The sequence below is a fragment of the Bombus affinis genome, chromosome 1, assembly GCF_024516045.1.
Source record: "Bombus affinis isolate iyBomAffi1 chromosome 1, iyBomAffi1.2, whole genome shotgun sequence".
NCBI classification, from domain to species: domain Eukaryota; kingdom Metazoa; phylum Arthropoda; class Insecta; order Hymenoptera; family Apidae; genus Bombus; species Bombus affinis.
Window position 1 is genome coordinate 1,458,295 of NC_066344.1, and position 26,801 is coordinate 1,485,095.

General features: G+C 34.7%; 1 protein-coding gene across 10 annotated transcripts in view; it reads left to right on the top strand.

The window, feature by feature from the left end:
- Window positions 1–26,801, top strand: part of LOC126915803 (glutamate receptor ionotropic, NMDA 2B) — a 360,824-nt gene that overhangs the window by 272,001 nt on the left and 62,022 nt on the right. For all 10 annotated transcript variants that reach the window (XM_050720833.1, XM_050720821.1, XM_050720813.1 and 7 more), the window contains 4 exons: window positions 6,773–6,951; window positions 8,145–8,559; window positions 12,064–12,250; window positions 13,952–14,090. In XM_050720833.1, coding sequence (XP_050576790.1) covers window positions 6,773–6,951; window positions 8,145–8,559; window positions 12,064–12,250; window positions 13,952–14,090 — 920 coding nt within the window. The remainder of the gene's footprint in view (window positions 1–6,772; window positions 6,952–8,144; window positions 8,560–12,063; window positions 12,251–13,951; window positions 14,091–26,801) is intronic.

A 26,801-nucleotide genomic window follows, 5' to 3' on the forward strand; every position in this document is an offset into this window, starting at 1 on the left:
ACCCGCGATATTGTTGATTCGTTGGCTGGCCATTTCGCATGGTTCCATTATAAACCGTGCAATTATCGAAAAGATAAACAGCGAGACTAGATCCTCATTGATCGAATAATATTGTCGTAACGTTCAAATCATTAATCGGTGTGCACGCGATAAACGAATATCACGTTTAATTACAGCGTGGAATAATGTCATTCGACCGAGTCATGGTCAACACAACTTTTCAATGAAAATTCCTGATATATAAAGCTGATAAAATGACGAACGTTCTGTCGACCCAGTCGTTCCCTATTAACACGTTAACTACTACGGTGATTATCGCTGACCCATGTTACTAAATTTATGGGAATCATTTAAGTAAGATTATTTAAGAAAAAATTATTAATGATGTGAATACTTAGATAACATTGTCAGAAAAAAGTGCGCAAATATAATACGATTTGCAAAAGTTTAATGTTGTGGTGTAGTACGTTGCCATCTATTGCGGTCCTATCAGAGTAAACACTATGTATATTATATATTCGTACACTTGTCCATACCTGTTATGAACATATTACGTGTAGCACACGTTACGTCCAACTATTATCATCGTATTGCTAAAATTTTTGATGATTTTGAAAATGTATACGGAAGTTTCAAGACATTTAATACAAGTGTAAGTTTATTTAAATATTCATACCGTGTACTGATCTTTTACTAAATATAAATTTGCGATAAATATTCTGTGACTTCTACGTATATGTGTATTTTCAAATTGCAATCAAATTTTTCCAATATAATCGTAATAGTCACGTTTCATTATAGCGCTAATGAAATTTCAAAATGTTTCACATAATACACGCAATATACACAAAAGTTTTCTACGATAAATGTACGAATACTTTTGTAAGCAATCATACGAATATAAAATTCGCGTGGCAATCAACGAGTTAACTAACATCATACACGCATTCACCTAATTTCTCCGTCATCGTAGATTCCCAAAACTTCTACCACTTTCCTAGCTTATAATTGACACCACGTCCACCAGATGCAAGCAGACTCGTCCGTGTTAATTGATCGCGAGCTTAATATCCGCTTCAGTCCGACTCGTGACCGAATCGCTCCGCTATTTACTCGATGCACGTATATTCTGTATGCAGACAGAACACGATGATTCGAATGAGTTTCACGGTGTTTAAATACTACGGTTCGCGTAACGCGTGGAATTCTTCGTGTAATTAAAAACAATACTCGACCGATTCATCGAGGGAAAATACGAGTTTCTGTTTCGAAACTAAGAGTATTGTGCTGCATCGTAGCTCAGGAAGGGCTGAAGTGAAAAATTTTCGATTCAACCGTCTTGTTGGCACGGTCTATTTTATAATCCAGTTACGAATCCTTTCCCATCTCGGCGGAAGCGTGAAATTTACGCACGAACGATCATATCGGATCGAGCAAGTCATCGACCAACAAATTTAATAGCGTTGTGTCAGTAATACGGATTTCTACGTAGCTGCCTACGAACGAAACATTCACGGAACACGTTATACAAATTGTATTGTTATTTAGCGCTTCATTTTGGAGAATTTAATTGGCTATTTTAATTACATATCTACAATATTTATTGGAGACGAAATAATATGATTGGCAATTGTTTGATTCGCTGTTTACTAAATTTTGTTAATGGCATGGCAAATGAGATTCCATTATCCGGTGGTATATATCTGGAAAATATTATCCGCAAATATCTTTACATATGCAATGTAAATTTCGGAACGTATTAAAATTTTAAAAGAAAATACGTCCATGTATATATAAGATTATCGTTTGAATTTCATTATTAACTCTATGAAGAAACAATGAGATACCACGTATCAATGTCAGAAATATAACGTTTACAGTAATTAAAAATACTTTAGCGCGGATCGTATTACATTTCACGTGAAAGTTACGTTTTATTCATTAACATAAATATTTAATTTTTTATCGCTTGAAAGTTTTCCAAAGTGATCTGATAAGCAATAAAAATCAACTTCATATTCTTTTTCTAATTTTTTTAAATTAAGCGTAATATTTAGATTTTAATGTTTGGATACTCTTCGCCAGATGATTAATCCCGAATTACGTCCTTCGACTCTTCCCATCACAAAATTAGCTTCGTTAGTCATGTCATGTTATAATGCTTGTCAAACAAACTAGATGAGACAGTCTAAGAAGCAGCGGTTCGATGAAGGTAAATTCTGATCAAAGACTGCATTATCCCATGTACACGGTCGATTACATCTTCGATCATGCATTTCTAATAGGAAGCTGTAACGTGTATTGTTTACTAAACAATACCATAATAACGGATCAAAGCGAAATTATTCATCGGGGCTGCTATATTATGTAAATTACAAAGGAAATCATACATCATACCGCGAAAGTAAATCTTCCAAATCCCAATTGAATTTTGTTTGCTTATACTTTATCCCTTTATCCTAACAAGTTTAATCAATAATATCGTAAACAATAATAATGCTTCTCTGATATAAATATTCTAATACGACTCTATTAATGATACTTTCAACAATATTTTTCTTCCACTATCTCCAACATTATTTTCGTTATATTTTCATAGCTTGAACAATAAAAATGTTCGCTGAAATTTTACGGACATACAGAAGAAGAGAATTGATACCCCAGGGAACTGTAAAAGATTCGCCAATATTAAACGTATATCGTAGCGCGTATATATTCCGTATACCCATTTTAATAATAATTAATATAACAGTAAAGGAAAGGCACACATATGAAATTGCAAATTATAATAAAACGTCATACATCATACGTTATTGTATTTCCATTTTAATTTTTGCATTTAACAAACCACTAAACGAGTGGTAAACTGCGTGACATTATAAATTATAAGATTCACGACATTATTATGATATAAAATCCTCTTGTGGGACACATTTGATCACATCAAATTAACAATAATACTAATTTGTTTGCAAACAAAATCGTCCAGGGTAATTCGTTAGCGTGAACGTTCGCCCGGGTAGCATGGAGATCACGAGCGGTTATTTATTACGTGCATTGTTCCGGTTGATGTTTGCCATTCGCATGGCAAAACGCGAAACAATCATACATAACGGACTGGATAGCAGTTATTGTTGAAACGTTCCGAGCATACATACATACGTCAGTACGGTGGACTCGTGTTAGCGACCGCCGACTAAATATGGACAATCATCGAAACTCAATCTTTCGCGGGAACTCATACGTCGACGAAGTGTAACGCATCGGTTTAACTGACAAACGCCGTTTGTGGTGATTTTTTAACTTAGGAAATTAGACTAAGTACGTCAAACGAAAGTGAGAAATTCTTAAAAATTATTTCTCTTCAAACGAAAATAAAACAAAAATAGGTACGAATGCTCTTTCGCGGGAACGTTTATACGTTCGCTGATACGTTCATACGTCCATAACGTCGGGCATTCGTTGTTATTTTCATAATATTGAGTTTATTACTATGTGTATATATATATTAAATATTAGAATATATTAAATATATTTATATTAAAGAAAGAGAAACTAAAGGAAAATTATTGATAACAGTACTCGAGACGCGCGTGACGGAAGAAGTTCGTGGAATAATCGCGTTAGACAGCCCTTCTTTTTGTTAATTTTCTACAAGCACTCATAAGTGACGCTATAGTCTCCACACGCGAATGTCACTCATAAGAGAGTGTAAAACTACACATGTATGCACGCACGTACATACACGCGCACATACAGCACGAAATAATCGACTTACCCGGCACGCGTTAAATTTCGCAGCCAAAGAGAAATTGAGATAAGTTTTGCAGAAGTTGGGAATTTCGGGAAACGTTGTTTCATACATGTCACGTATGCCTCGCACGCGAAGTTTTGTGCAATCGTTTCGTAACAAGCGCTTGTTAAAATAACGACGATATGAGGCGAACTGCAAGGAAGAATTCCATTTTTATTTGTTGGACTTTATAGAAGAATGTAGTCGTCACGAAGATACTAAAGGAATTTTATGAAAATAAGAGAGGTTCGTGGCGAGCGTATGCTCGCAGATTTCGTTGGATATTTGGGAATGTATTAAATATGTGTAAACTGTAGAATTTTGAAAATAATTCATATTTTCATGAACAGAGGTGAAAAGCTGGAATCTAAAGAAAGAAAAAACATTGTGCAGGATAATTTATAATTTTGGGGCCAAGTTTTTTAATTCAATTTTAAGTTATTGCTAATATTTGTAGAAAAACTAAATTACGATCAAATATATTTTTAATAGACCAAGAGAAAGAAGATCTTCTCCAGATATTACAAAACTCAACTTATGACATCAACTGACTCTGAGTCGCTAATAGCATATTAATATAGTTTACCTATGTGACTGTACATTTAAAAAATGGCAGGAAAAATTTAAAGACAGGATATATGTCTCTAAATTGATTATAATCTAAATGAAAATATTGAACGTAACAAGATGTCATAACGAATCATAAGTTTTTATCGTGCTGAATGCCATTCACCGTTCCGCTTGCATACGAAATACCAGCTTACATTTTCATTAAAATTTCCGCGCCTTAATAAGATTCGCCCTCGGGAATCCTGATCGTAAGCAAGAAGTGAAATTAAGAAACCACTGGAAAGAATAATGTAACAGAGATGGGAACGAGGACATGGAGAAACAGGGTCACGCGGGTATCGGGGGATGAAGCGGAGGGTTTTGTGGGACAGGTCAGGATGTGTCCATGACTCGAATGATCGCGATTCCGCGATTGCGTTGTTGCTTCGTAACGGTGATCGCTAAAAAGCGTAGTGGATCGATCGAGAAAGGGGACTGTAAGCGTACCGTCGAATATTCTCTGAAATTATTCCACGATTCTAAACGAAGATAATAAATGTCTTGCTTGTGACGAGGGAATAGAATTATTCGATCAGCCTTAAAAATGATTTATGTCCGAAAAAATTGATAGTGATACTGTAAAATTAGAAATTAAAATGCAATGACGAATAGTAGAATTGTAAAATAAAATTTTGAATTAGATTGATCAATGATACGTGTTTCATAAAGTGGACGGTGATACAGGGAAATTATAGATTAATATGCGATATAATGAATAACAAAATTACAAAATAAGATTTGAAAATAAAGTATAAATTAATATGCAGTGATAAAATAATAATTACAAACAGCTACAAACTTGTTTGCATTTAAATTACCTCGAATGAAAAAGATTCATTATTGCTTTCGTAATAACATAGCTGCAGCCTAGCGTACTATAAATTCTCCCTGAAGTTATAGAACGGAATCCAATAGAAACTTTCCTGAATCATCGTGAATCAATCAATTTTCGTCTTTTACGGTATCTTTCGCCCTTGCGAAAATAACCCATTACAACCGCGCTCTCGTATTTACAGTAAAAATAGAACAAACCGATCATGAACCGCGAACTGTAAACGAGGAAATGAAATTGCTGGCAATACGAAGCATCGAGGGAAGAAAGAAAGAAAACAAAGCGAGGATTATCATCTCGAACGCGGCAGATGCGTCTTATTGCTTCCAGTAAAGGTTTCCAAACGGATAGGAGCTCACGATTTCTATTATCTCTAGATTAAAGTTTGACCAACAGCTTTTGAATTTTTCAATCGCAAACTTTGCAACTGCTCCTCTTCTCTCAATCGGTTTTCTCGGCGTTGCTCTCCTGCGTGTAATCAAATCGATCGAGTTGTAAGCTTTTTGTAAAATTAATCGTCGCTGATCAATCGAGACAACGTTTCACGCCGGTAATCGACCCCATTGCTCCTTCGTGACCCTAACGTTTATCGTGTCCATTTGTAAAAGCGCGTACCCCGCCCGAAAGGAAACATTCGCTGCTCGTATCCGTGTGCAATTGCGATAAATTGCGTCAATAGCCGCGGGATACTATGCTGCAACGATTATACCCCCAATAAATCACGCAAACACGATTACGAGCTTCGTACCTTCGATCACGCGGGAGATTCCTATATAATTTTACTTTTACTTTATCGTGTAGTCGCAACTTTCAGGTCACTTCGTCTAGATTCAGTTTTGTATGTGGAACTTTTGTTCACGATTACGAAAGGTGGAATGAAATTTTGAAATTGTTGAATGTATAGGCTATAGACACATATGGAGTTACTTGGTACACGAGTAATTGTGCAGGTCAAAGAAGACTCATGAAAGTATCCGAATACTTAGTACAGCTTATGAATATACATATTATCCGAATTGTACAAAACCTTCTGAAATTTCATTAGCATTGAAACGAACGCGACTACTGTGATTACAAGCGATAGAATTTGAAACCAGTCAGAAAATGTATAGAAGTTACAAGATATTTATTGCAAACGTACACTTAGTGAAAAATGAATATATAATATAAATAATGGTGTTAAATATATAATTAATGCCAAAGATGGTCTCATTAAATATTGTGGCTTATTAATAAAGCGAAGAACTAGCTGTATGCTCCTCATAGATATTTTGTAATTTCTACGGTACATACATTTTTAGATCTGCTTCAAATTTTACCAATACAATCAAGATAGTCGTCACGTTACAGTGTTGACGAGATTCAACAATGTTTTGTATAATATATGCTTATATACATAAGATATTACCAGATATACCTGAAAATTTTCCAAATACGTATATGTATAATTCAACAAGAGTGTTGTATCGTTCTGACGAATACTTTTGTTCGTTAAGAAGAGAATGTCTAATGTCGGTGGTATCTTATTTGTGTTTCAGAAATTCTGAACTCACTATGCAACGAATTTCTGCCGACGAACGTGTCCGCTATCTTATACCTGATGAATTACGAGAAGTACGGCCGCAGCACTGCCAGTGCTCAATACTTTCTGCAGCTGGCCGGTTACTTAGGAATTCCAGTGATCGCATGGAATGCAGATAACTCGGGATTGGAGCGAGTGAGTTGATCCAAATATTCCTTTTTTCTCATCTGCGCAAGCGAACTTTACAAACAGGCACAGCCTTTTTTAAAAAAAATTATTTTCCAATTCCTTATAAAACAAAATAGAAATAAAAACTTTCTAACATGTTAAGCTTTCGTGACTTCTCTAAACACGATTGTGACACCTTGGTATCAAGCAGAAAGATAATTCCGACTATCTTTTACAAATAGTGTTGTTACACGCATTATAGTAATTAGTAAGTATTTCTAGGAAATTAAAAGACGCAAAAATATATAAAATACTCAAAATAAAGCATTCGTTATATTATTTAATACGTGAGGTAAATTTCCATTTAAGTCACTTTTTTAATCACGTTTATAAAAATATAGATTTAAGAATATATTTATTAAAAATATGCATGTTCACGATCAATGCTACAAAATATATAAAATCGTATAAAAGTATACAAATAAATATCCAGAGTTTAGTAATTAGATACAACGAGTTATGTTTTGTTATACGCGAAAATTATCTTGATGCTCGGAAAGCTGCGTTATAAATTATACAGCCGCAATTTAGATTTCTGATAAAATATACTACTAATGAAATTAGCAATAATTAACATTAACCATTTTATGAATTCTTATGTCCGAATTCCACTCTCGCTTATAATAATATCTTAGAATAATAATAATAATAAAATCTCTAGCAAAAAATTGGAATGAATTATCATGCACATCGATAACGATTGTGCAAATTTTTCCTGGAACGTAACAAATCTTTTAACGGTTGAAAAATATGGAGAATAAATTGAATCGAAAATGACGTCGAAATTTCTTACCAGATACCTGTATATACGAATAATTACGTGTAATAGACTGCGGATTTTTATGCATATATGGAAAAATTTAAAATTGCAAAAATACACAGAACGCGCGCAATATGCAGAATTATTTAAAACACTGCGTACTCGTTAAAATAGTTAATATATAAAACAAATTTCCTCTTAGGTTTCATTTCTTCGATAGTGATTATAAAAGTTTTGCATAAATATCCACATCAGCTTAGCTTATTAACTCAATGCAAAGGACGAAATTGGTTTTACGTAATACAACGTCAAATTACTTAAATCGTGGCTCAACACTGTTACGAGAATGTCACGTTAGAACGATCCGTTTGAAAATACATGAATTTTCGTGATCTTTCAGAGAGCTTCGCAGAGTAACCTACAGCTGCAGCTGGCGCCATCGTTGGAGCACCAAACGGCCGCGATGCTGAGCATCCTCGAGAGGTACAAATGGCATCAATTCAGTGTGGTCACATCGCAGATTGCCGGACACGACGATTTCGTGCAGGCAGTCCGTGAAAGGATCTCCGACATGCAGGATACTTTCAAGTTCACCATATTGAGCGCGATCCTAGTCACCGATACACGAGATCTCCTCGAGTTGGTAAACAGCGAGTCCAGAGTGATGTTACTCTACTCGACAAGGGAGGAAGCTATCACAATCTTGGGTGCGGCACACGATTACAAGATCACCGGTGAAAATTACGTGTGGGTCGTAACGCAGAGCGTGATCGAAAACCTGCAGACGCCCAGCCAGTTTCCAATTGGGATGCTTGGTGAGTGGAAATGTTTTGTTAATTGGCGTGTTACGTATTTAGTGAATTTGGATGAGTGACGATTGGTGGTAAATATTTATTTATACGTGTCTATTTATTTATTATCATTTCTAATTCATTCAGAAATTTTCAATTCAATTCAAATATTACATAATAATATTTATTTATATATTTAATTATAATAATAAATAAAATAATTGTGTATTTGTATGTGTGTGTATGTGTATGAGATATCAAAATTGAATATGCATTTAGAACTGTAACTTTTGATATATTCTTCAATGGAAGAATTAATTATTTATTCATGCAATCTCCGCTTGCGCAAACAGTTACGTTAGATTGCATAAATTATTGGGTAATATAGTAGAGCTTATTTAAATTCCAATAAATTAGAAGTCTGCTTCGTGATTATGCATCGCGATATGGGTAGCGATCTTGTTCGAGGAATGAGCTTCTCGATAAGGGAAAAGATAGATTTATTATAAAAAAAACGGGCCTGACATAATATTTTTACTTTGCTGATTGCAGGTATTTTACTTTACTCAGCAGAGATATGAAATTTTGACTTTCCGTTGTCACTCTTTGTTCTCGTGGTATTGAGAGGATAATATTATACGTATTCCAGTAATTTTAAGTAAATTTCCTGTTACGATTCTTTTATTTTCATATCTCCATCTTACTGTTGTTTTAATAAGCGAAAAGGGATTTAATGTTTTCATAAATTTCATAACGTGAAATTGGACCGAGAAACCATCTATTCGTATTTTTCTCAAACTTAGGAAATTTTTTATACAATGCTTGTGTTACGCATAAAATTTCCTCGTGGCAAAAGTTTCATCTAAACAAATAAAAGATGGTCGAAATTGTATCACACGCTGTTTTCAAAATCAACTCAATGAATACCGATTAAATATTTATTATACATGGCTAAACATTTTTTTTCATTAAACATTATTTCATTAATTTACCGCTATTAACGTTATTTTATTAATTTTATTCACTTTCCAACCTGAAGAAAAAATTCAAAGAAACATAGATTTAGCCAGAAATGAGTAAAAAATTCTCCTTTACCTATAAGTATTGGAAACTCAATTGGGAAGCGTCATATCTGTGCTTCTTCTCTACGAAATCGAGAGGTCTGTCGAAGCGTATGACGTTCGACGTGTTCCTGCAGAACAGAATTCGATGAATTTATTCCTCCCAAGAGGATAGCCACGACAGAATCTCGAGGAAGGCATCAATTTCCGATTTCCGTGATTCTCGCCTCCCCGTTGAATCTCCTTTTCAACGACTGGCCACTCGAAATATCGACCGACTTTCGATCCTAACAACTAAAAATTCTAACAAGCGGCAACTCTCTTCCGTTATCCTTTACATGGAAAAGTTTCTTATAGGCATCGATGCTGACGTTCAGATGACAATTACGGAGCTCAGACAGTCACTAAAATTCTATAATAATTCGCCAGATATCTTTAACGTTAAGTTTTTCGTAAAAGAAAAAGAGAGGGAAATTAATTTTAACGACTTCTCGTGATTTTTATAAAGTTATTGAACAAGGGAAAGAAAAATTAATTTTTATGAGCTTCGTAAAATTTCTATCAAAAACTCGATTAAAGGACTTGAAGATATGATTTCGTGTGCGTTTTTTTTTTTAAGTTTCTATTTTTAAAAAGGAGAAATATTAATATTTATGATCTCTCCTGATACAATTGCAATTTTTATGCTAACATTCTCTAAGTACAAGCGTTATAAAATCTTGTTATCCGAGGATCCAACGCGAAGCTGTTTATTAGACGACACGAAACGTCTTCTGTTCCCGGTAACATGTCTCTGGGACAATACAAAACAATTTGCACACGTTTCTCCCTCGCGAGTAATTTCGTGAGCTTCAAAACTAGAACGCGTGAGGTATAATAACGTTCGCGAAATGAAATTACTGCAACTGAAAGGTGGCCTCTTTCTAATTTCCCTTAAATATCCGTCTCTCGTATCGTCTCGCTCGATTTATTCTCGGCTACTTTTTCGTGGATAATCCAAGAGAAAGATACGTATATTCACATCGTTTTCATCGTTCACGAAAATCCAGACTCTTGAACGAGCGCGCCGGTGGCAGAAAGATTTCTGAATTCAATATTTTCGCAGGTACTGTAACGATGTTGGTCGCATGGGGGCGCGCATACGCGAACGCGAATGTTCAGCGAACAAGGCAGGAAATATGAAAAAGAAAAGAACGAAAAAGCTAGATCTGCACCAAAAAATTCAAGTTTTGGTATTGACAAATATTCTGCAATCACGAGTGGGAGCCGCAAAAGTCGAAAACGGTTTCTATTTGTACCTGCAGTCTCATCGATTTTCAACGCGTGGTCTTGTCAGAGGGATATCATATATCATATATCACACATCCACTCGAAATTCAAAGAAAAAATATGTTGCACGGATGCCGCTAGTTTTAGAACTAAAATAAAATATCCGGTCAAATATTCGATAAGAATGGCTATTAGATTTTAATAAGGAGAAGATTTCCTTAGTGGAATTATAGAAATTCTATTTACTTCTCATTATACATTTATAGACAAATATCCTAGTTGTACACACCAATGCACATACAAATAACCATCTAATGTTGTATTGTATATAAACGGTTTTCGATACCATTTACATTGTACATAAAATACTTTTTGTATCCACGCAATTGAATAACTTCAATAACTTTAAATGGCAAAAATTTAAATATTTAAGTGGCACACTCTGTATAATCGTTTCTAAAAGTATCGTTATATTTCATAAAACTATTGCAGTGTTTAATTGAATTTTGTTGTGGCTTCGTTTATTAAGATAATAAGCTGTTCTCGGACCTAAAAGCTTTTAATCGAAATTGGAACAAGAATATTCCATCTGTAACACAATAGAGAGTATACTGTAACTTCTCGTAGTACTATATGCGTATTTTTCTCCACACGCATTCTCTAAACTGTGATAATTAAACTGTGTCTGACACTGATTGATTCGAGTTTAACTACTGACGCTGTCGCCTGTTACAATCAATAACTATATATAATGTAACCTTCTTTCACGCGATAAATTATCAATCGCTCATTTGTTATTCGGTGATTTAAGAAGCAAAATGAAAGAAAACAATTCCCAGATACCGAGTGTCCAACGAATATGCTTCAGCTGTGTCAATCGAGCAGTCGCGTTCCTGTCGATCAGCGTGTCTTCCATTTTAGCAACCGTTCGAGGACAGCAAGCTGTATCGAGGAGAATTTAATTAAATCCATTCGAACGAAGCCTGTCTATCAACTAACGTTATTTACTCCTCGTTTCCTTCTTCAAAACAGTTTTGACGAACTCAAATTTCGCTTATTGATCAAGTTCTAAACGCGTTATGATTTAAATTATATAAAATGCAGACTGTATTTTCACTTAATTAGAAATCATTTTTTTTTTTTTAAACATGTAATTCCAGAGTTTTTACGACTGGCCGTTTTGGTTTATCTTTTTCAGGAGTACATTTTGATACGAGCACAGAACGTCTGGTCAGCGAAATCACGACCGCGGTGAAAGTTTATGCGTACGGCGCCGAGGATTTCTTGAACAATCCGGCAAACAGTCATCTCAGTCTGAACACTCAGCTCAGCTGCGAGGGAAGCTACGGCGAATCCCGCTGGAACGCTGGGGATCTGTTTTTCAAGTGAGCGCTGCTTTTAATCCAACATTTTTAGGTTCGGTATATGATTGTAGAAAAGGAATATATATTTGAAAATACAACTCTTGTAGAATTGCATGATCATAATATTTTAAGAGTTCGCTAATATTATATTCATGTTTCTATTTCGATTTTTATATTATCTCGGTATTATATCTGCACAGTTATGATCTCCCGAGCTTTCGCTAAATTTTATTTTATTCCGAAGGAAACAAAAAAAGAGGACTTTTTTTCATTTCGTTGTTTTATCACATAAATGTTATATTACCGTAATCGCATCAAAATCTATTTTTGCGTAAAAAGTATTGCGTAAAAAGTTCTGAATTTACGATGAGAGATTTAATATGCAAAATCCAGTCACGCGATGCGGTGACGGAATTTTAAGTTAATCTACGACAAATGCGACATTACAAAAGTAAACCTTAAGAAGTTAACGAAATACCATTTTAGATAATATCTGTTGCCAACGACGAGTCGATACTGTATTTTAATATAGAATATTTCTGCTTTCTATAAAATTCAATTGCATGAAATAGATATATCCCACTTTGGCAGATGAGAAACCATTTAACATTACATTTCAATTAATTGGCCACGTAATTTCATTAAAATTACAGTTAAGATAATAGCATCATCTAGCATGCAATTTATGATATGAAATTAACAGTTCCACCAACCATAAATTTCGAGTATAATTAATTAATGAATTTATTCGATGGCAGAGCGTACAGTTGTATGATGCGAGTAATCGTTACGCATATGATAACCTTGGCTTAATTACCCATGGGGAATGTGAACATTGATTAAATTCACTTGGTAATATCAATTTATCGGAATTGATGCGCGGGACGAAAAAAATGACCTTTTAAAAGTTCTGCATGCATTACTTCGATTATTACGATAAATTTCGAATTATTAGGATAAGAATAAAAATCGCGCAGAATGTCGTTAACGTCTCATTGCGATCGTATTTATTTTCCATCATAGATCGTATTTAATTGAAAGGCAGAGTTTAGAGCGGGATTGACTTGCACATGAAGTATAATGCGTTATTCATGGGCAAGAAGTGGTAGCTCTTGAATGAAAGAAATTAAAATGTCAAGACGGAGAAAAATCGAAGTAAAACTCGCCGGGTTGTTATTCATCGTTACAGAAACAGAAGGAACATAATAAATACCCGTAGAAGAAAGTCAATTCTTTGCAGACCGAAGCGATCGCGGACAGATCTGTTGTAACAACAAGAGCGAGTTTTAAGATCGAGGTATTTTCCCGTAAATTAAGAAAACGAAGCTACAAACGAGAAAATACGAGAAAGAAGAAAAGTAAGAAGCAATGAGAAAGAAAATTTATTTATTCATGGATAGACTGTGAATGTTCATGGATTTATGGTGAATTCAAATTTACAAAAAGCATGCAAGATATTGCTGGATGAAGCAAATCTTTAGTTAAGCGTTATTTCATTAATTGTATTCGTAAGAAATATAAATTTGCATAAACATCTGCAATTTATTTAGAAACGTGGACTGTACGTAACTGTAGTAGCACGAATATTTCTAAACTTGCTTTTTTATAGCTACTAGATCTCAAAAGATTCGTTCTCCTAAAACCCAAAGAATTCATAAAACTAAAATGGTGTTGTATCGACGAGTTATCCTCAAGGCAGAATCGTATTACCTCTCTTTCCAGGTATTTGAAAAACGTGTCTGTGGAGGGTGATCAGGGGAAGCCGAACGTCGAGTTCACCCAGGACGGCGTCCTGAAGTCAGCCGAACTGAAAATCATGAATCTCCGTCCCGGATTAAGTAAACAACTCGTTTGGGAGGAGGTGAGTGTTAAATTTTCCACGGGTATTTGTTGTTTTCCACGAGATGCCAGTTTACTTCCTAAAAATTCGCTACTTTGATCGAGATTTGCTATTGTACCGCTGAAATTTCTCGTTTCAAGCGCATACGATTGAATCTGCCACGGATTTCGCAGAGATCAGCGTAAAATATAACGTAGATATCGCACGACTCAGCGACTGGATGTGGGATAACAAGGAATTGAAGTTGAAAAATATTAGATCCCTTCGAAGATTTCGAGGGAACCCGGATAGAAAAGAAGGTTTACGAAAAGTATTCGCGATCTAGCATTGAAAGAAAGAAGCTACGCCAGATGTGGATTTCATTATCAATGAAATTCTTTTGTATCCTATTTGTGTGTAATGTAGAATATGGAATTAAATTTAATTGGAACCATGATCTTAAACTATAAAGTATGACGATAGTTTTAAATTAACTGTGTTAACAGAAACAATGAATTTATTCGAAGAAAAATCGAAATTTTAAACCTGGTTTAATAGCGGTAAATCATTTCTTATATTGGAAGTTTTATTATATGTCCATACTATTTTTCTGCCACTATACGTCCACATTCACTTTTTTTAATAGTTCAGAATGCTCCCATTGATCAGCTTAATTGAGCTATAGATCTTCCTTGCAAGATGCCGGCCGTACACAAAAGATATAATTGAAGAAATTGGCTCGAAAGGGGAAGAATTTATCGATACTTCTAATATTTCAATTAGCCGAAGCAACTGACTGATGAATGAAAGAAATCATATTCGACTTCAGTAATTAAGTTGGCTTCGTTCTTCTCTGCCGTGTTAAAAGAAATCATTATTCTTATCCGATATATCTATCCTAACGAATATAATACTGAAATTGCTGGTTTTTACCGTGAAAATTTAAATGAAAGATAGGTGAAAAGTGATGTATAAAATTACGCAAGAACAAGTACACTAAAGTATACTAAAACGAACGTAATGGATTCTGAAATCTTATTCGTCATATCATCTGTTAATTCTAATCCAAACTCACGATCTGAAACAAAGTTAGGTTCTCTTCGATACAAATAGTAAAAAAGTAATATTAATTTAATTATTTAACTATTATATATCATACACGTTAAACCACGAATTACCCTTCTTTAATAAAAACAATAACATAAATAATCTAATTCAGGAACAAGATAAATTACAATCGTAGTATTCTGATTTTATCGAATGAAATTGTTCGTTCAAACGATCATTCAAATTAGAAATTGGTCAGTTTGAACAATCTTAGTTTAGTCATAGTATGTAAATACTCCAGATAGCATCGTTCAACAATTTAGAAACGTTTCCGTAACAAGAGAGAATTACGTCAAAATATTGTTATATACGAATCGTTGAGTATTCACTAGCGAGGCAGCTGTGCGAATTGGGCTTTAGGTTGCGGCTAGAGAGGGAAACTTCGTTTTCTAATGGATGCATTTGACGTTTAATTAACGTCCGGCATCGTATTGATCGAGCGTACACGTTCAGCCTAGACCGTATCGATCCTCGTCGTGAGTTTTCGCGAGTTCACGCGCGAATTGTCATGGTTCGTCCAACTCGATATAGTGGCACTCACCATATAAATTGAAGCATCGAGTAACGACATCGATTGACGCAATGACACCCGCTGTTACACGCCTCCTTATATTGTTCTCGGTACAGCGACTGAATTAAAGTTAAGATATATAACTCATGAGACTTTAATCAGGATTTTAGATCCTCATTTCCTTGGATTTCTGTCAATCTTCTTAGCACGTTGTATAACACGACACCGGCCCAGACGGACTTTAATATAGTAGGTTTAAAGTAATTCAAAGTTTTGACATATCGTTGGACATTTAATGCCCTGCTACGTCAATTGGAATTTATATGAAATAATTGTATCAAATTTCGCGTAAATACGGAATATGAGAATTTAGAAGAAAAGTCTGTTTAATGGATGTATTTTAACATCAATATCCATCTTGATTAATTTACGAAATATAATTTGAACAAGATCGTAACGAAGACGGTCTGTTGATAAAATTTTAATGACATTCGATGTTTTTAACCGTGTTTTCTTTCTGAACTCCCAACGATGTGATTAAACAAAATTATGAAGGGAAAAATGGAAACTTTGTAGTAAAGGAGGTGTACTTTTTAAAACACCACCGAATGGTTCGCGAGGTGTTAGAAACTGTTATATAAAAATAATAAAAAGCCTCCGAGAAGCAGAATAAATTAAAATTCTGATAATTTGAATTAATTATGTTTTCCATTCGTTTGGCTGCAATCAGTTTGCTCAAGTAGGTCGTAATATTATTCTGTGTCAACATATGTTGTCATAATTTCAATAATATGACGTCTACTAAATTTTTTATTATAATAATACCACCAACGCGCTATTTTATGAAAAATAGTCGTGAACTAATTTACTCTGGCATGATTCTCAGCCTGTAACGAGGTGGTCGCTTTAATTTCCGTTGCGTTCAAACGTTTATTCACAGTTCGCTGACGAATATCCGGGTCTCACCGAAAGGAATTTCACGAGCGACTTTCACGTGACCACCGGATTTCATCGTACTTTTGCGAGCTGCCCCCGTAAATCTGCGCGTAAACCCGTAACAAGACGTTTAGCGTGATATATCGGGGTCGTCTGTGTTGTTCTCCAGAAACCGTGACTCTTGACCTTTGAAATGAAATATAAAATAACTGATCGATTTGTTTTCAAAAATATATTTCTAAAGATATTTATACTCGTTATCTATTACCGGCACCTCTCTGATATTTATTTGATTATCGTTTAAATGTCATTTTCTCCGATTTTAGAATGACGCGTGTTTTCATCTATCGGCCGATTATTAAATGCCTGTTTCATATTCTGTATTCGCAGTTAAATTTAACCGAAATTTATTCAAAATATTCATCGTACATACACCTACTTTCCAAATAAAAACGGAATTGCAACAACAAATTATATAGCTAGGCACTGAAACATTTTACTTCGATTAAACAATTTCGAAGACTCTGTACAAATTCCATAACAAAATCGCCGAAAGAACTTTGTAATTTTTTTAATCAGAACCCGTTTCCTTCGTAATTTAAAAACATCACGTTCCACTAACATCATCTTCACAAGTTCGCAAATCTGTATTTTAAGCGGCTAAATACTCCAGAACAGCGACAGAAATACCAGAGATAAATAATTCTCATTCAGGCATAACCAACCTCAGATTACATACAAGTAGAAAGGTATCATACAAATCCGGGTCGTTCTCTTTCATTCAAGTTATCTCGGCCGAATCATGACGATTTTATGTATTCCCATTCAGCCCTAAAGAATCGAATATCCCGCCAGCAGCGTAAAGAACGACCTTTTAATATTCCAAACGCAACTACGTTATTCGCGAGTTTCCATGTTTGAAATGCCTCATTCAACCAATTCATGCGTTGCTCCTTCGTTGAACGCAACTTCCTCCCCTCAAAGGGCGATACTCTTTTCAAAGGGCGGCACGAATGTCGCTTCTGTCGTTTCATTTCATTCCGGAAACAGAAGGTGCTTTTCACGCGGCGTCAATGACAAGGATTCGGGTCGAGCGAAATTAAACATGTCCACTTAATCGCGGCAAACACCGAAAACCGCAGAATTCGGTCGTTTCATGGAACGTGCTTCACGGATAATCCTAATGTAAACGCTCCGTAATTACCGCGAAAATCTTTTTTTGCGTTCAAATGCTGACCTGCTCGTTTTTCATTTCTCCCGCCAGCGCTCGTTTCCCACCGTCTTTTCACAACTGTTCTTTGTTTTCCCTGTTGAATAATTTGTTTTTCATGGCTGGATTCATTTCTCCCGCCTCCTTTCACAAGAAGGCGCGTTTACCTACGTTTCTTTCTCTTCTGTGCTTTAGTAGGTATGTGTGTAATTTAGCGTTTCTGTTCTTTCTTCTGCATTTAATCGTTGGTTTTATCACAACTTTAGTTCTTTTCGCTTCGGTTTCCACAATACACACGCTCTGAAGATTATTTCTTTTACGCGAAAGTCTTTCACGCTTGAGAATCTGCACAGCAAGAATTAGGAAATTGTTTCTCTATGTTTGTTTTATTTTCGTGTCTCAAGGGTGTTGTTTGGACTCGACCCTGATCTTGCTCTCGACCCTGATCTTGTTATCGCGTCGTTGTTTCCGCTGCCAAAGTGTTTCAGCCTCGCGGTCATTTTATTTTTCTACTGTTTTACGTATTCGCCGTTCTTTCTACAGTCGAGAAGGATACTTTGGATTGTTTCATCTCTGTCTGGTTTTAGTCAAGCAGATTCAAATTAAAGCAAAGTCAATTATTTTTTTATCTCCATTCGAAATGAATTATATTTGAAGATCGTTTTATGGAAAATTTAAACAGAAAAGGAAATATCTAGACGGACACCAAATTTCTCACTATATTCCTTTAATGACAGATCATTTCCATCAAATTGGTAACAAATAATTCTTTACGAAATTTACCAAACTAAGATTCAATTAATATCTTGTAATTCAGACTATCGTTGTTTTCTAGAAATCAATTTCAGAAACATTTTCCACAAAATTAAATAGGACAACGATTTAATTATAATTTGAATGGAAGTTGTACCAAAAACTTGAAGTACATCCTACAAACGTTGAAAAACTCGAAACGTTTCTCCTATACGTTTCATTTTTCTGAAATTAAATTATGGAATTAAGTTAAACCGTTCTTTCTCACAACTAAATTCTTTTTATTACGCAGTATACCAACTTTATCCAATAATATGGTTATCCGACGTTCGTGCGCCGAAGATTTTTACTAGCATTTTAGAACTTAACCGTAAGTTGTAATGGCAGTGTTAACTTAGGTGACTTTTATGGGTATTTCATGGTAGACAGTAAACGTTGCTCCTCTTTTCCAACCTCCCATCGTTCGAGAAACTTTCCCCCTCGTGTATCACGATTTTCGGCTTGAACGGATTTTATTTGATCATCGTTACAGCGCGTGCAGCCTACATACATCTGTTGGTTTTCTTCTTCGATATTTTAAGTTTAATCTTATATCTTACGAGAAGTAACTAGATTTATCGTTGAGACTCTGTTAATTTAAAACAATTACAATTTGTATATTGAGCTTGAAACATACTATACGAACAAATAAAAGTTATAATATAAAATTTAGTCATCCATTGAAAAACTTTTACATATTGTAGTTAATAAAATTAATCAAACGATATGTGGAATAAAGAATGGAAATCTACAGGACCTTTCATGTTTATTATGAAAAATAATTTTTATAAAAAGCAAGTTGTAATTTCATATGATGGGTCACACAAAATTAACTCATTCGTATCTTTTCGTGGAATTTAACGTATGACACGTGCGCGTACAAAAATTACTGTTGCCTATTCCATCCTGTACTGCAACAAAGTTCATATTTTAATATCAATTCACGTTACGTATATTTTAAAAACACTAAAATATTGCAGCTATTAATACAACGAACATTACAGGTTTAAAATATGACCCAACTTTTTGCAAAAATGATAAAACTTAATCGATAATTTCGACTGATGAAGAATAATTAATAATTACTCAAATAACAAATAGGATTATGCTAAAATGCTCTTTTCTCTTTTTATCCAATGTCGACCGCTGATAAAAATCAACAGTTCTTTTCTCTATATTTCTTCTATAACAAGTTAGCCGTTAACTCTTCCATAATTTCTCGATTCAATCAAAAGTAATACTCGAGATGAATTACGAGGGAAAAAGTTGAATCTCTCGTTCGAATTAACTTAGCGTATCGAGATCGCTTGCGAACGAAGAACCAAGTCGCTCGGAGAACTTTTGTTTCCCCTGGACGTCGTTCTTCGTCGTAACAATTCTAATTGCTTCCTGCGATTCGCGTTGTTTTAACGTCGATTCGCAGCCATCGCGAACGCAACGAATCTTCAATTATATCACCAATGGGAATACGATGAACGCGCCGTTACAAGGAGATTTCTTTCCGCGTCTGTAAGCACGCGTTTCCGCTTGACTGATAGAAATAATTAAACGACTCGAAGGAAACTCGACTGGATTGCGGCCCCGGTCTGACGAGAAATGATAAATAGAGTCGAAAGGAAACGAGCTACTTTGCCGAACTAATTTCTCCGGAATTCCAGCCACCACTCTCACTCGCGTTATCGACAAAATGACAGTCCTACGGCGAGCAAGTGTTTTCGTTTCGAGTGCACGAACTCGGCAGGGTTATTTAACACGCAAATGCGTTACTTGTACTTTCGCGAAGAAAAATGTTGCCAGGAAGAAGCGTTTAAGTAGAATCAGAGATTACTTGCTCTTTTATTATCGTAATAGCATTCGTGATTTACCAGCCAAAAATTTGGAATTACTTCTCTAGCTATATATACGCGTTGAGACTATATTAACACTAGAACTACCACACCAGTTAAATTGACTGGTTTTACAATTTTGTTTTAAAATTCCTACGTTATGTTATATTTTTCCCCGCAATGATGTAATGAATTTTATTTTGTTTTTTATGTACTCAAACTCAAAATAATTTTGTACCAAGGCTACTTATACCAATACTAGTCAAAATGTAAAAGGGTCCTGCAATCTGTTTATCGAACTCCAATTAACCAACTTCCCACACGTTTTTTAAATTTTTACTGCGTATCATTCGATATAATGATATCAATTATCAGGAAAATTCCGGATCGATCGCTAGATCGCTAGATGCTATCACTGGAAATACCACACCAATCAAAATGACTGGTTCTACAATTTTACAAATGTGCCAACCCTCGTTTGTAGTTGTAAAAATGTACTACATAACATGGAATTCCTTCTGTAAGAAAGTAATAAATCAATAAATATAAAAATATCCTCTTACGTATTTTTTTAAAGACCAGTCAGTTTGACTGGTTTTGGTAGAAATAGCTTCGTGTCAACTATCGGTAGTTCTAATGTTAACTTTGAATTAACAACTTATTATCGATTCAAAGGGTCGTAATTGTCACACTGCGGATTTCTATACATTTATCGTACGAATAAATGTAATATAATACGAAACGGTATATATAAAATATCCAAAATGCCTTTTATAATATTTGGCAGGTGAAACAATTTTCTACCGAGTTTTACCGAGGTTCGATTTTCTTAGTTATCATCCTCGAGACATTTAGCAATCGTAATCAACAGGAAACGATTCGCAATAAACGTTCAAGCGACTCTAGTAATCCTTCCGGTTCTCAGGAATCTCCAATTCTCTCGAACGACTCAGAATGCTCTTGTTTCGGGGAAAGATCCTTCTCCACTTTTCTCTCTTCCATTCGTTCCTCCTATTTTACGTCCCACGCACCCTGTTACTCGCACAAGTCCAAATATGGTAAATGTAGCAGGTCTTGTACATAACCAAGGATCTTGTCGATGGACCTGATTTTACTCCCTTATTGACCCGTACTTCCACCTACACGACCTCTCTTAAAATTACGATACTACGATAACTATGACCGTAATTCAACTAAAACATTCAAATAATACTTAATTCTTCATTCACGTATCCTACACGTATTTTATTAGATTTCGCGAATGAGAATTTGCGTGGATGATGAGCGACGAGTAGACTACACTGTTTTACGAGCATGGAACCTACATAACAATTTGCTTCGCCTACTGAAAATTGCAACTTCTGAATATTCCCAATATTTTTGTATATTATATACGTTATATGCATCGCTGTACCTAAATAAATAAATTTGCCAGGAATGAAGTAAAGTTGGCAGCCTAGCGACGAGAGTAGTACGAATGTTTACGCCTAAGTATCGGTATCGAGCGAGGAGTAATTCAGGAAATGCGCGTGGAGATTTAATATTCATGATGCCATGCGCAGATCTGGATGTACGTGGCCAGAATATTTGATGCTTATAAGATATTCAAGATCTCATGATTAAGAAGCGGCAGAATCGTGGATGAATCGTTGAAGAGTTGAAAGAATTCAGAATGTTTGATGAAATTCAGTTACATTCAATGGATACCTGTTTCTTCTGGAATTAAATCATTCCAGAGTATAAAAGAATGTAGAGTATTAATTCCAAAGTTAAGTCATTATTTTATTATTCCTATTTTATAATTGGCACGTGGACTACAGCATAAATTTTATATATTTTGTCCTGGGAAATATACAGCACAATAATGTTATATTCTGTTTGTGCTTCTTTTCGTTTCGTCACTCGCACTGTTAAAAATACATTAGTCCATGGACTTCATCTCGTTTTAATAATTCTACAAGATTATCATTTTTAAAATGTGCGCCACTGGTAATCACAATATTATTCTTTCACAGTATTATTTAATTATGTCAGTCACGTTATTGACAATTTTTTAGTCCATGATATTTGTCTTATTTTAATCATTTTAAAAGACTTATCAAAAGAAATGTGGGTCACTGATGACCACCGTGGAAATCAACGTGTTAGACGTAATTATTCTTTCGCTTTATATTCTGAAGTAAAAGCTTATCTATATTTCTACACTAAATCCGTCCCAAAAACCGCATAATTCAAATGGCAATTCATCAGCCTGAGTTCATCATGTATTCGATCGTCAATGATCCACGAATCGAATCAGTGTCGCCTAGCTAATAACGCTATTCACGTTCCTCAGAAGGCCAGCGCAACGTATGGGTATTTACCTGCAACACGAATATTCGTTGGAGAGTTTCCGAGTTCCAATTTCATCGTTCGTCGATTTCCAATCAGTGGCCACGTGGCGTTCAGAAGTCGACATTTTATTCATCCTGGTCGGCCGATGGCCGCGATTAACGCGGGATTTTCACCGTTCAACGGGAACACGACTAATTAAATCTGAAATGGGATTTCCTGCTGTTCCAGCGGCGTGCTATTTACTGGCTGTCGATAGCCGCGTGAAACTGTAGCTGACGATCCTTTCGTACTTTCACAGAGATATGTCGCTGTTCTCTTGTATATTGTTTTACTCGTTTCGTGTAATTGTTTTCGCGGTTTCGATAGAATGGCCCCGATGCAACAGTAGTTTTAAAGAGATCGAAAAGATAAATTGAAATGGCGGTTGTAACGAACCTTGGCGTCAAGGAAGATTGGTTTGGTGTAACGACAACGAGATCAGAAAAGTACACGTTCGAAGAAAAACAGAAAAATTTTTTCTCGTAGCGAAGATTCGATTTTCGAAAATAATTGTCCGTAGATTCGTTTGTCGAGATTACTATTGATGGAGACCGTTCGAGGGAGATACTTGCTGTTGCATATGCATGCAGCCTATTTGTAGAGAGTATAAGAATGGTTGAAATAAACCTATGGAAGATTTTATTTACGTTCGCATCTATCATTGGTATCAACTTTTTGTCGATAACGTTATATTTTTACACCGCGATATTTAATACACTTTAAATCAATTAATTGTTTGCTAAAAGTCAAGATTCAACGAACTAACTTTTTATACGCTACTTTTATACCACGTTATCAAAGAAAAATGGAGAAAGCCAATGTTCCATAACACGTATCTAAGAGTTAAACGGTTATGAGAATTGAATTTCTGGTTTGGAAGGAATCCGTATAAAAATTGTATAGTAAATACTTAAAACTTAAATTTATCTGATACTATTTGAATCTTTAATTCGCTGACATTCAATGTATCGATATTTATTTTCGTTGCTATTTACCGTTACAATATTACCTCCATTCCAGTACGACACAGAAAGGGAGCATTAAAGTCAATGTATGTTTGAATTGGCTTCGAACGAAAATGCTAACTTAGATACATGAAAATAGTGTATACGAAACCAAACCGTTAAAGGAAATGGAAATCTTGAAATCATGGAAATATCTCTATTTCTGAAAAAGGTTCTCAGAAATTGCCTTCGATTATTTCGAACTATTGTTTCATCCAATTTAATAATAGTATTTAGAATTAGGTTAACAAGTGTAAGTTTAATTATTTTTATTTAATTATTATTAAACTCGCATGAGGGGTTTGATATTTCGTAGTAACAATTGTATGAATGTTTTAATAATTAAAAATTACATTGGACTTGTCGAAAGACGTGGTAAAATAGATCTTGGTCCAGTGAACGTTGTGGCGTATGTATTATGCGAATTGGCATTATGGTGCATGCATTTTAAATCGATTCTAGCACCAGGTCAATCATCAAAGATCGCCTTTATTCGAATACGTTCTGGAACCAGAAGCGTTGATATCATAATACTACTTCATAAAGTACATCTGCAATAGGAAATTTTCATAATGAAAAAATAAAAAATATTTGCTTCCTTTACTAATTTTCTATACATTTTTTTCTGTAATGACCTTTATATTTTCCAATTTGGAATTTCTGTAAATGAAATATCCCTTTCAAAATTACGATATGAATTTTACCTCGAAATTTGTATTATTAATTAGAAAAGTGTGATAACGATTCAGATAAACGAAAATCAAATAATCAGGCCGCATATGAAATGTTGTTCGATTAATCTTCATTGAATGATTGTCAGATCGATGTTAAAACAATTACGCGAACGCAAGCACAATGCCTCATCCGAAAGTCGGTGAAATTCATATCTCGTAAAAAATTCTCGTTGAATATACAATGAAAGTACGCAGGAAATATTTGAATATGCAAACTGAAATCACCGGAGCCCATTCATTTAAGCATCGACGATAAAGCATTTTTACAATATCAGGTAAATTTCAATGACACGAAATATTATGAAGGGTCGATAATTTGAAAAAATCGCAAAGCTGTCGACAAATTCATTTTGTGTCGTGAAAAACAACGCGTATTGAGAATCGTGTTTCAGTGTTTGGTTAATAAAATTTTTATCGAGCTCGACGCGACTAATTCTGTCGTAGATATTTCTGTACCATGAACGACTTTAATTTATCACGAATGCCTGTTTCGTGCAAATGCAAAATAAACGAAATTCGATTACCGCGTCAAAGGAGTCAACAGTTTAAAACGTTGAAATGTGAATAAGGCGATGAAATATCGTATTTTAACTCGTGACAAATTGGTTTCCGATATATTACATGCTAGAAATTGTAATTTCTCAATATATTAGGTGTAGAAATTAATTCGGTATCCGCGCATTGAATCGATAATTACGAATTCATATTAAATTTAAATACTTTTCCACTGTTATGGAATTTCAACGTTTCTAAAACGCAACATATATCTATAACGTAACATCAACAAGTATTTAGAAAGTAGGCAAAATAAATAATAAATAAACGATAAATTTATTTCGCAAAACTCGAAATTAATTTCTTCGCCTAATATATTATAGAACCAAAATTTAATAGCTTCCTATTTTCATTTTTTCGCATACAAATATCGTCAGTCACAGATCCGTTTTCCTTCAATTTCAAGTTCGCGGTTGTTTCTTCACGTACGAATATCATCATTCGGAAATTTCTCCAAACTGAAAGAAGGAACGCGAATGAATTACATATTTTCAAACGAGTATAGATTATTCTGATCGTCGAACGAAATGTGTATGATATTTTACATTAAATACATTAATTTGGATATCTTCGACCTTTACACGATAATTGATATAAAAATCTTTGTTAATCACATTGAACGTCATGTATTTAAATTTCATATATGTGAAACCGTTTGCCAGATGTGTATTTACAGTTGAAACCATTCGCAGTTTTATTTCATCTATTTTCCACGAAATTGTCCCGTGCGCTGCCGTTTTTATCGATAATCGTTGGAATAGCGAAAAATCTGCAATCGAGCGTCTCGTCATTGAGATATTTCCTCTAACTGGCAGCTTAGTCGAAACGATATCGGCTTAACGAAATCGTGTTTTAAACTCCTACGAAACGCTCCACTTTCGGTTTCGAGATCCGACTGCCGGCCAAACCGCGGACCGCAATTTTATTCGGCGAATTCATCGGCGAATGGGAATTTAACGAATGTACGTAAACTAATTGCCTCTGTTCAACGTATTCATAGTTGTTTGTTCAAACATATGCAGCGAAAATAATTGTCTTCAACGAAACAGGATGATCAAGTTGCAATTATTATAGATGGTCGTCTATCAATTATAATTTACCGGAAATTATAATATTTTCATATTTACGTTAGAAGTAATAATTTATGACGAACGTTTTGAAGCTAAATTCTTCTTTTTAACAAAATTAGCAAATGAAACAGAGTCTGTGAAAAATTGCTTTATTTTTATATCAAATTAATTTTCTGGAAAATCGTCTTTGGAAATAAATAAATAATATTTAAAGATGCGTTCCTGTCGGAGAGGAAACATGAAAAGATAGGGTGCATATATTATTTACAATTATTTAATTATAGAACAAGTTTATGTCAAAATCATTTTCGATAATTATGTTTAGAAATAAACAATGTTCCTAAAATACGATGTTCTAAAATTTGTGTAATTCGACGACTCTTGTTATAAGATCTTAGTACATTCATATAAAACGAATATAAATGTCTTTGTGAATTATCATTGCTTCTGGTTACCAAAAAGCAACACGTAGTATTTGTTTGTACGAATACAGGAAAACAGTCGTTGAATCGAGGAAATTCAATTAAGAGCCTGCGTGAACTTCTAGTTACCAAGTCTGAGAAGACAAAGGACTGTGAACAATTGTCCATAGGAAATGGAATATTAATTGTCGTCACGAGATGCTTAAGTACGTA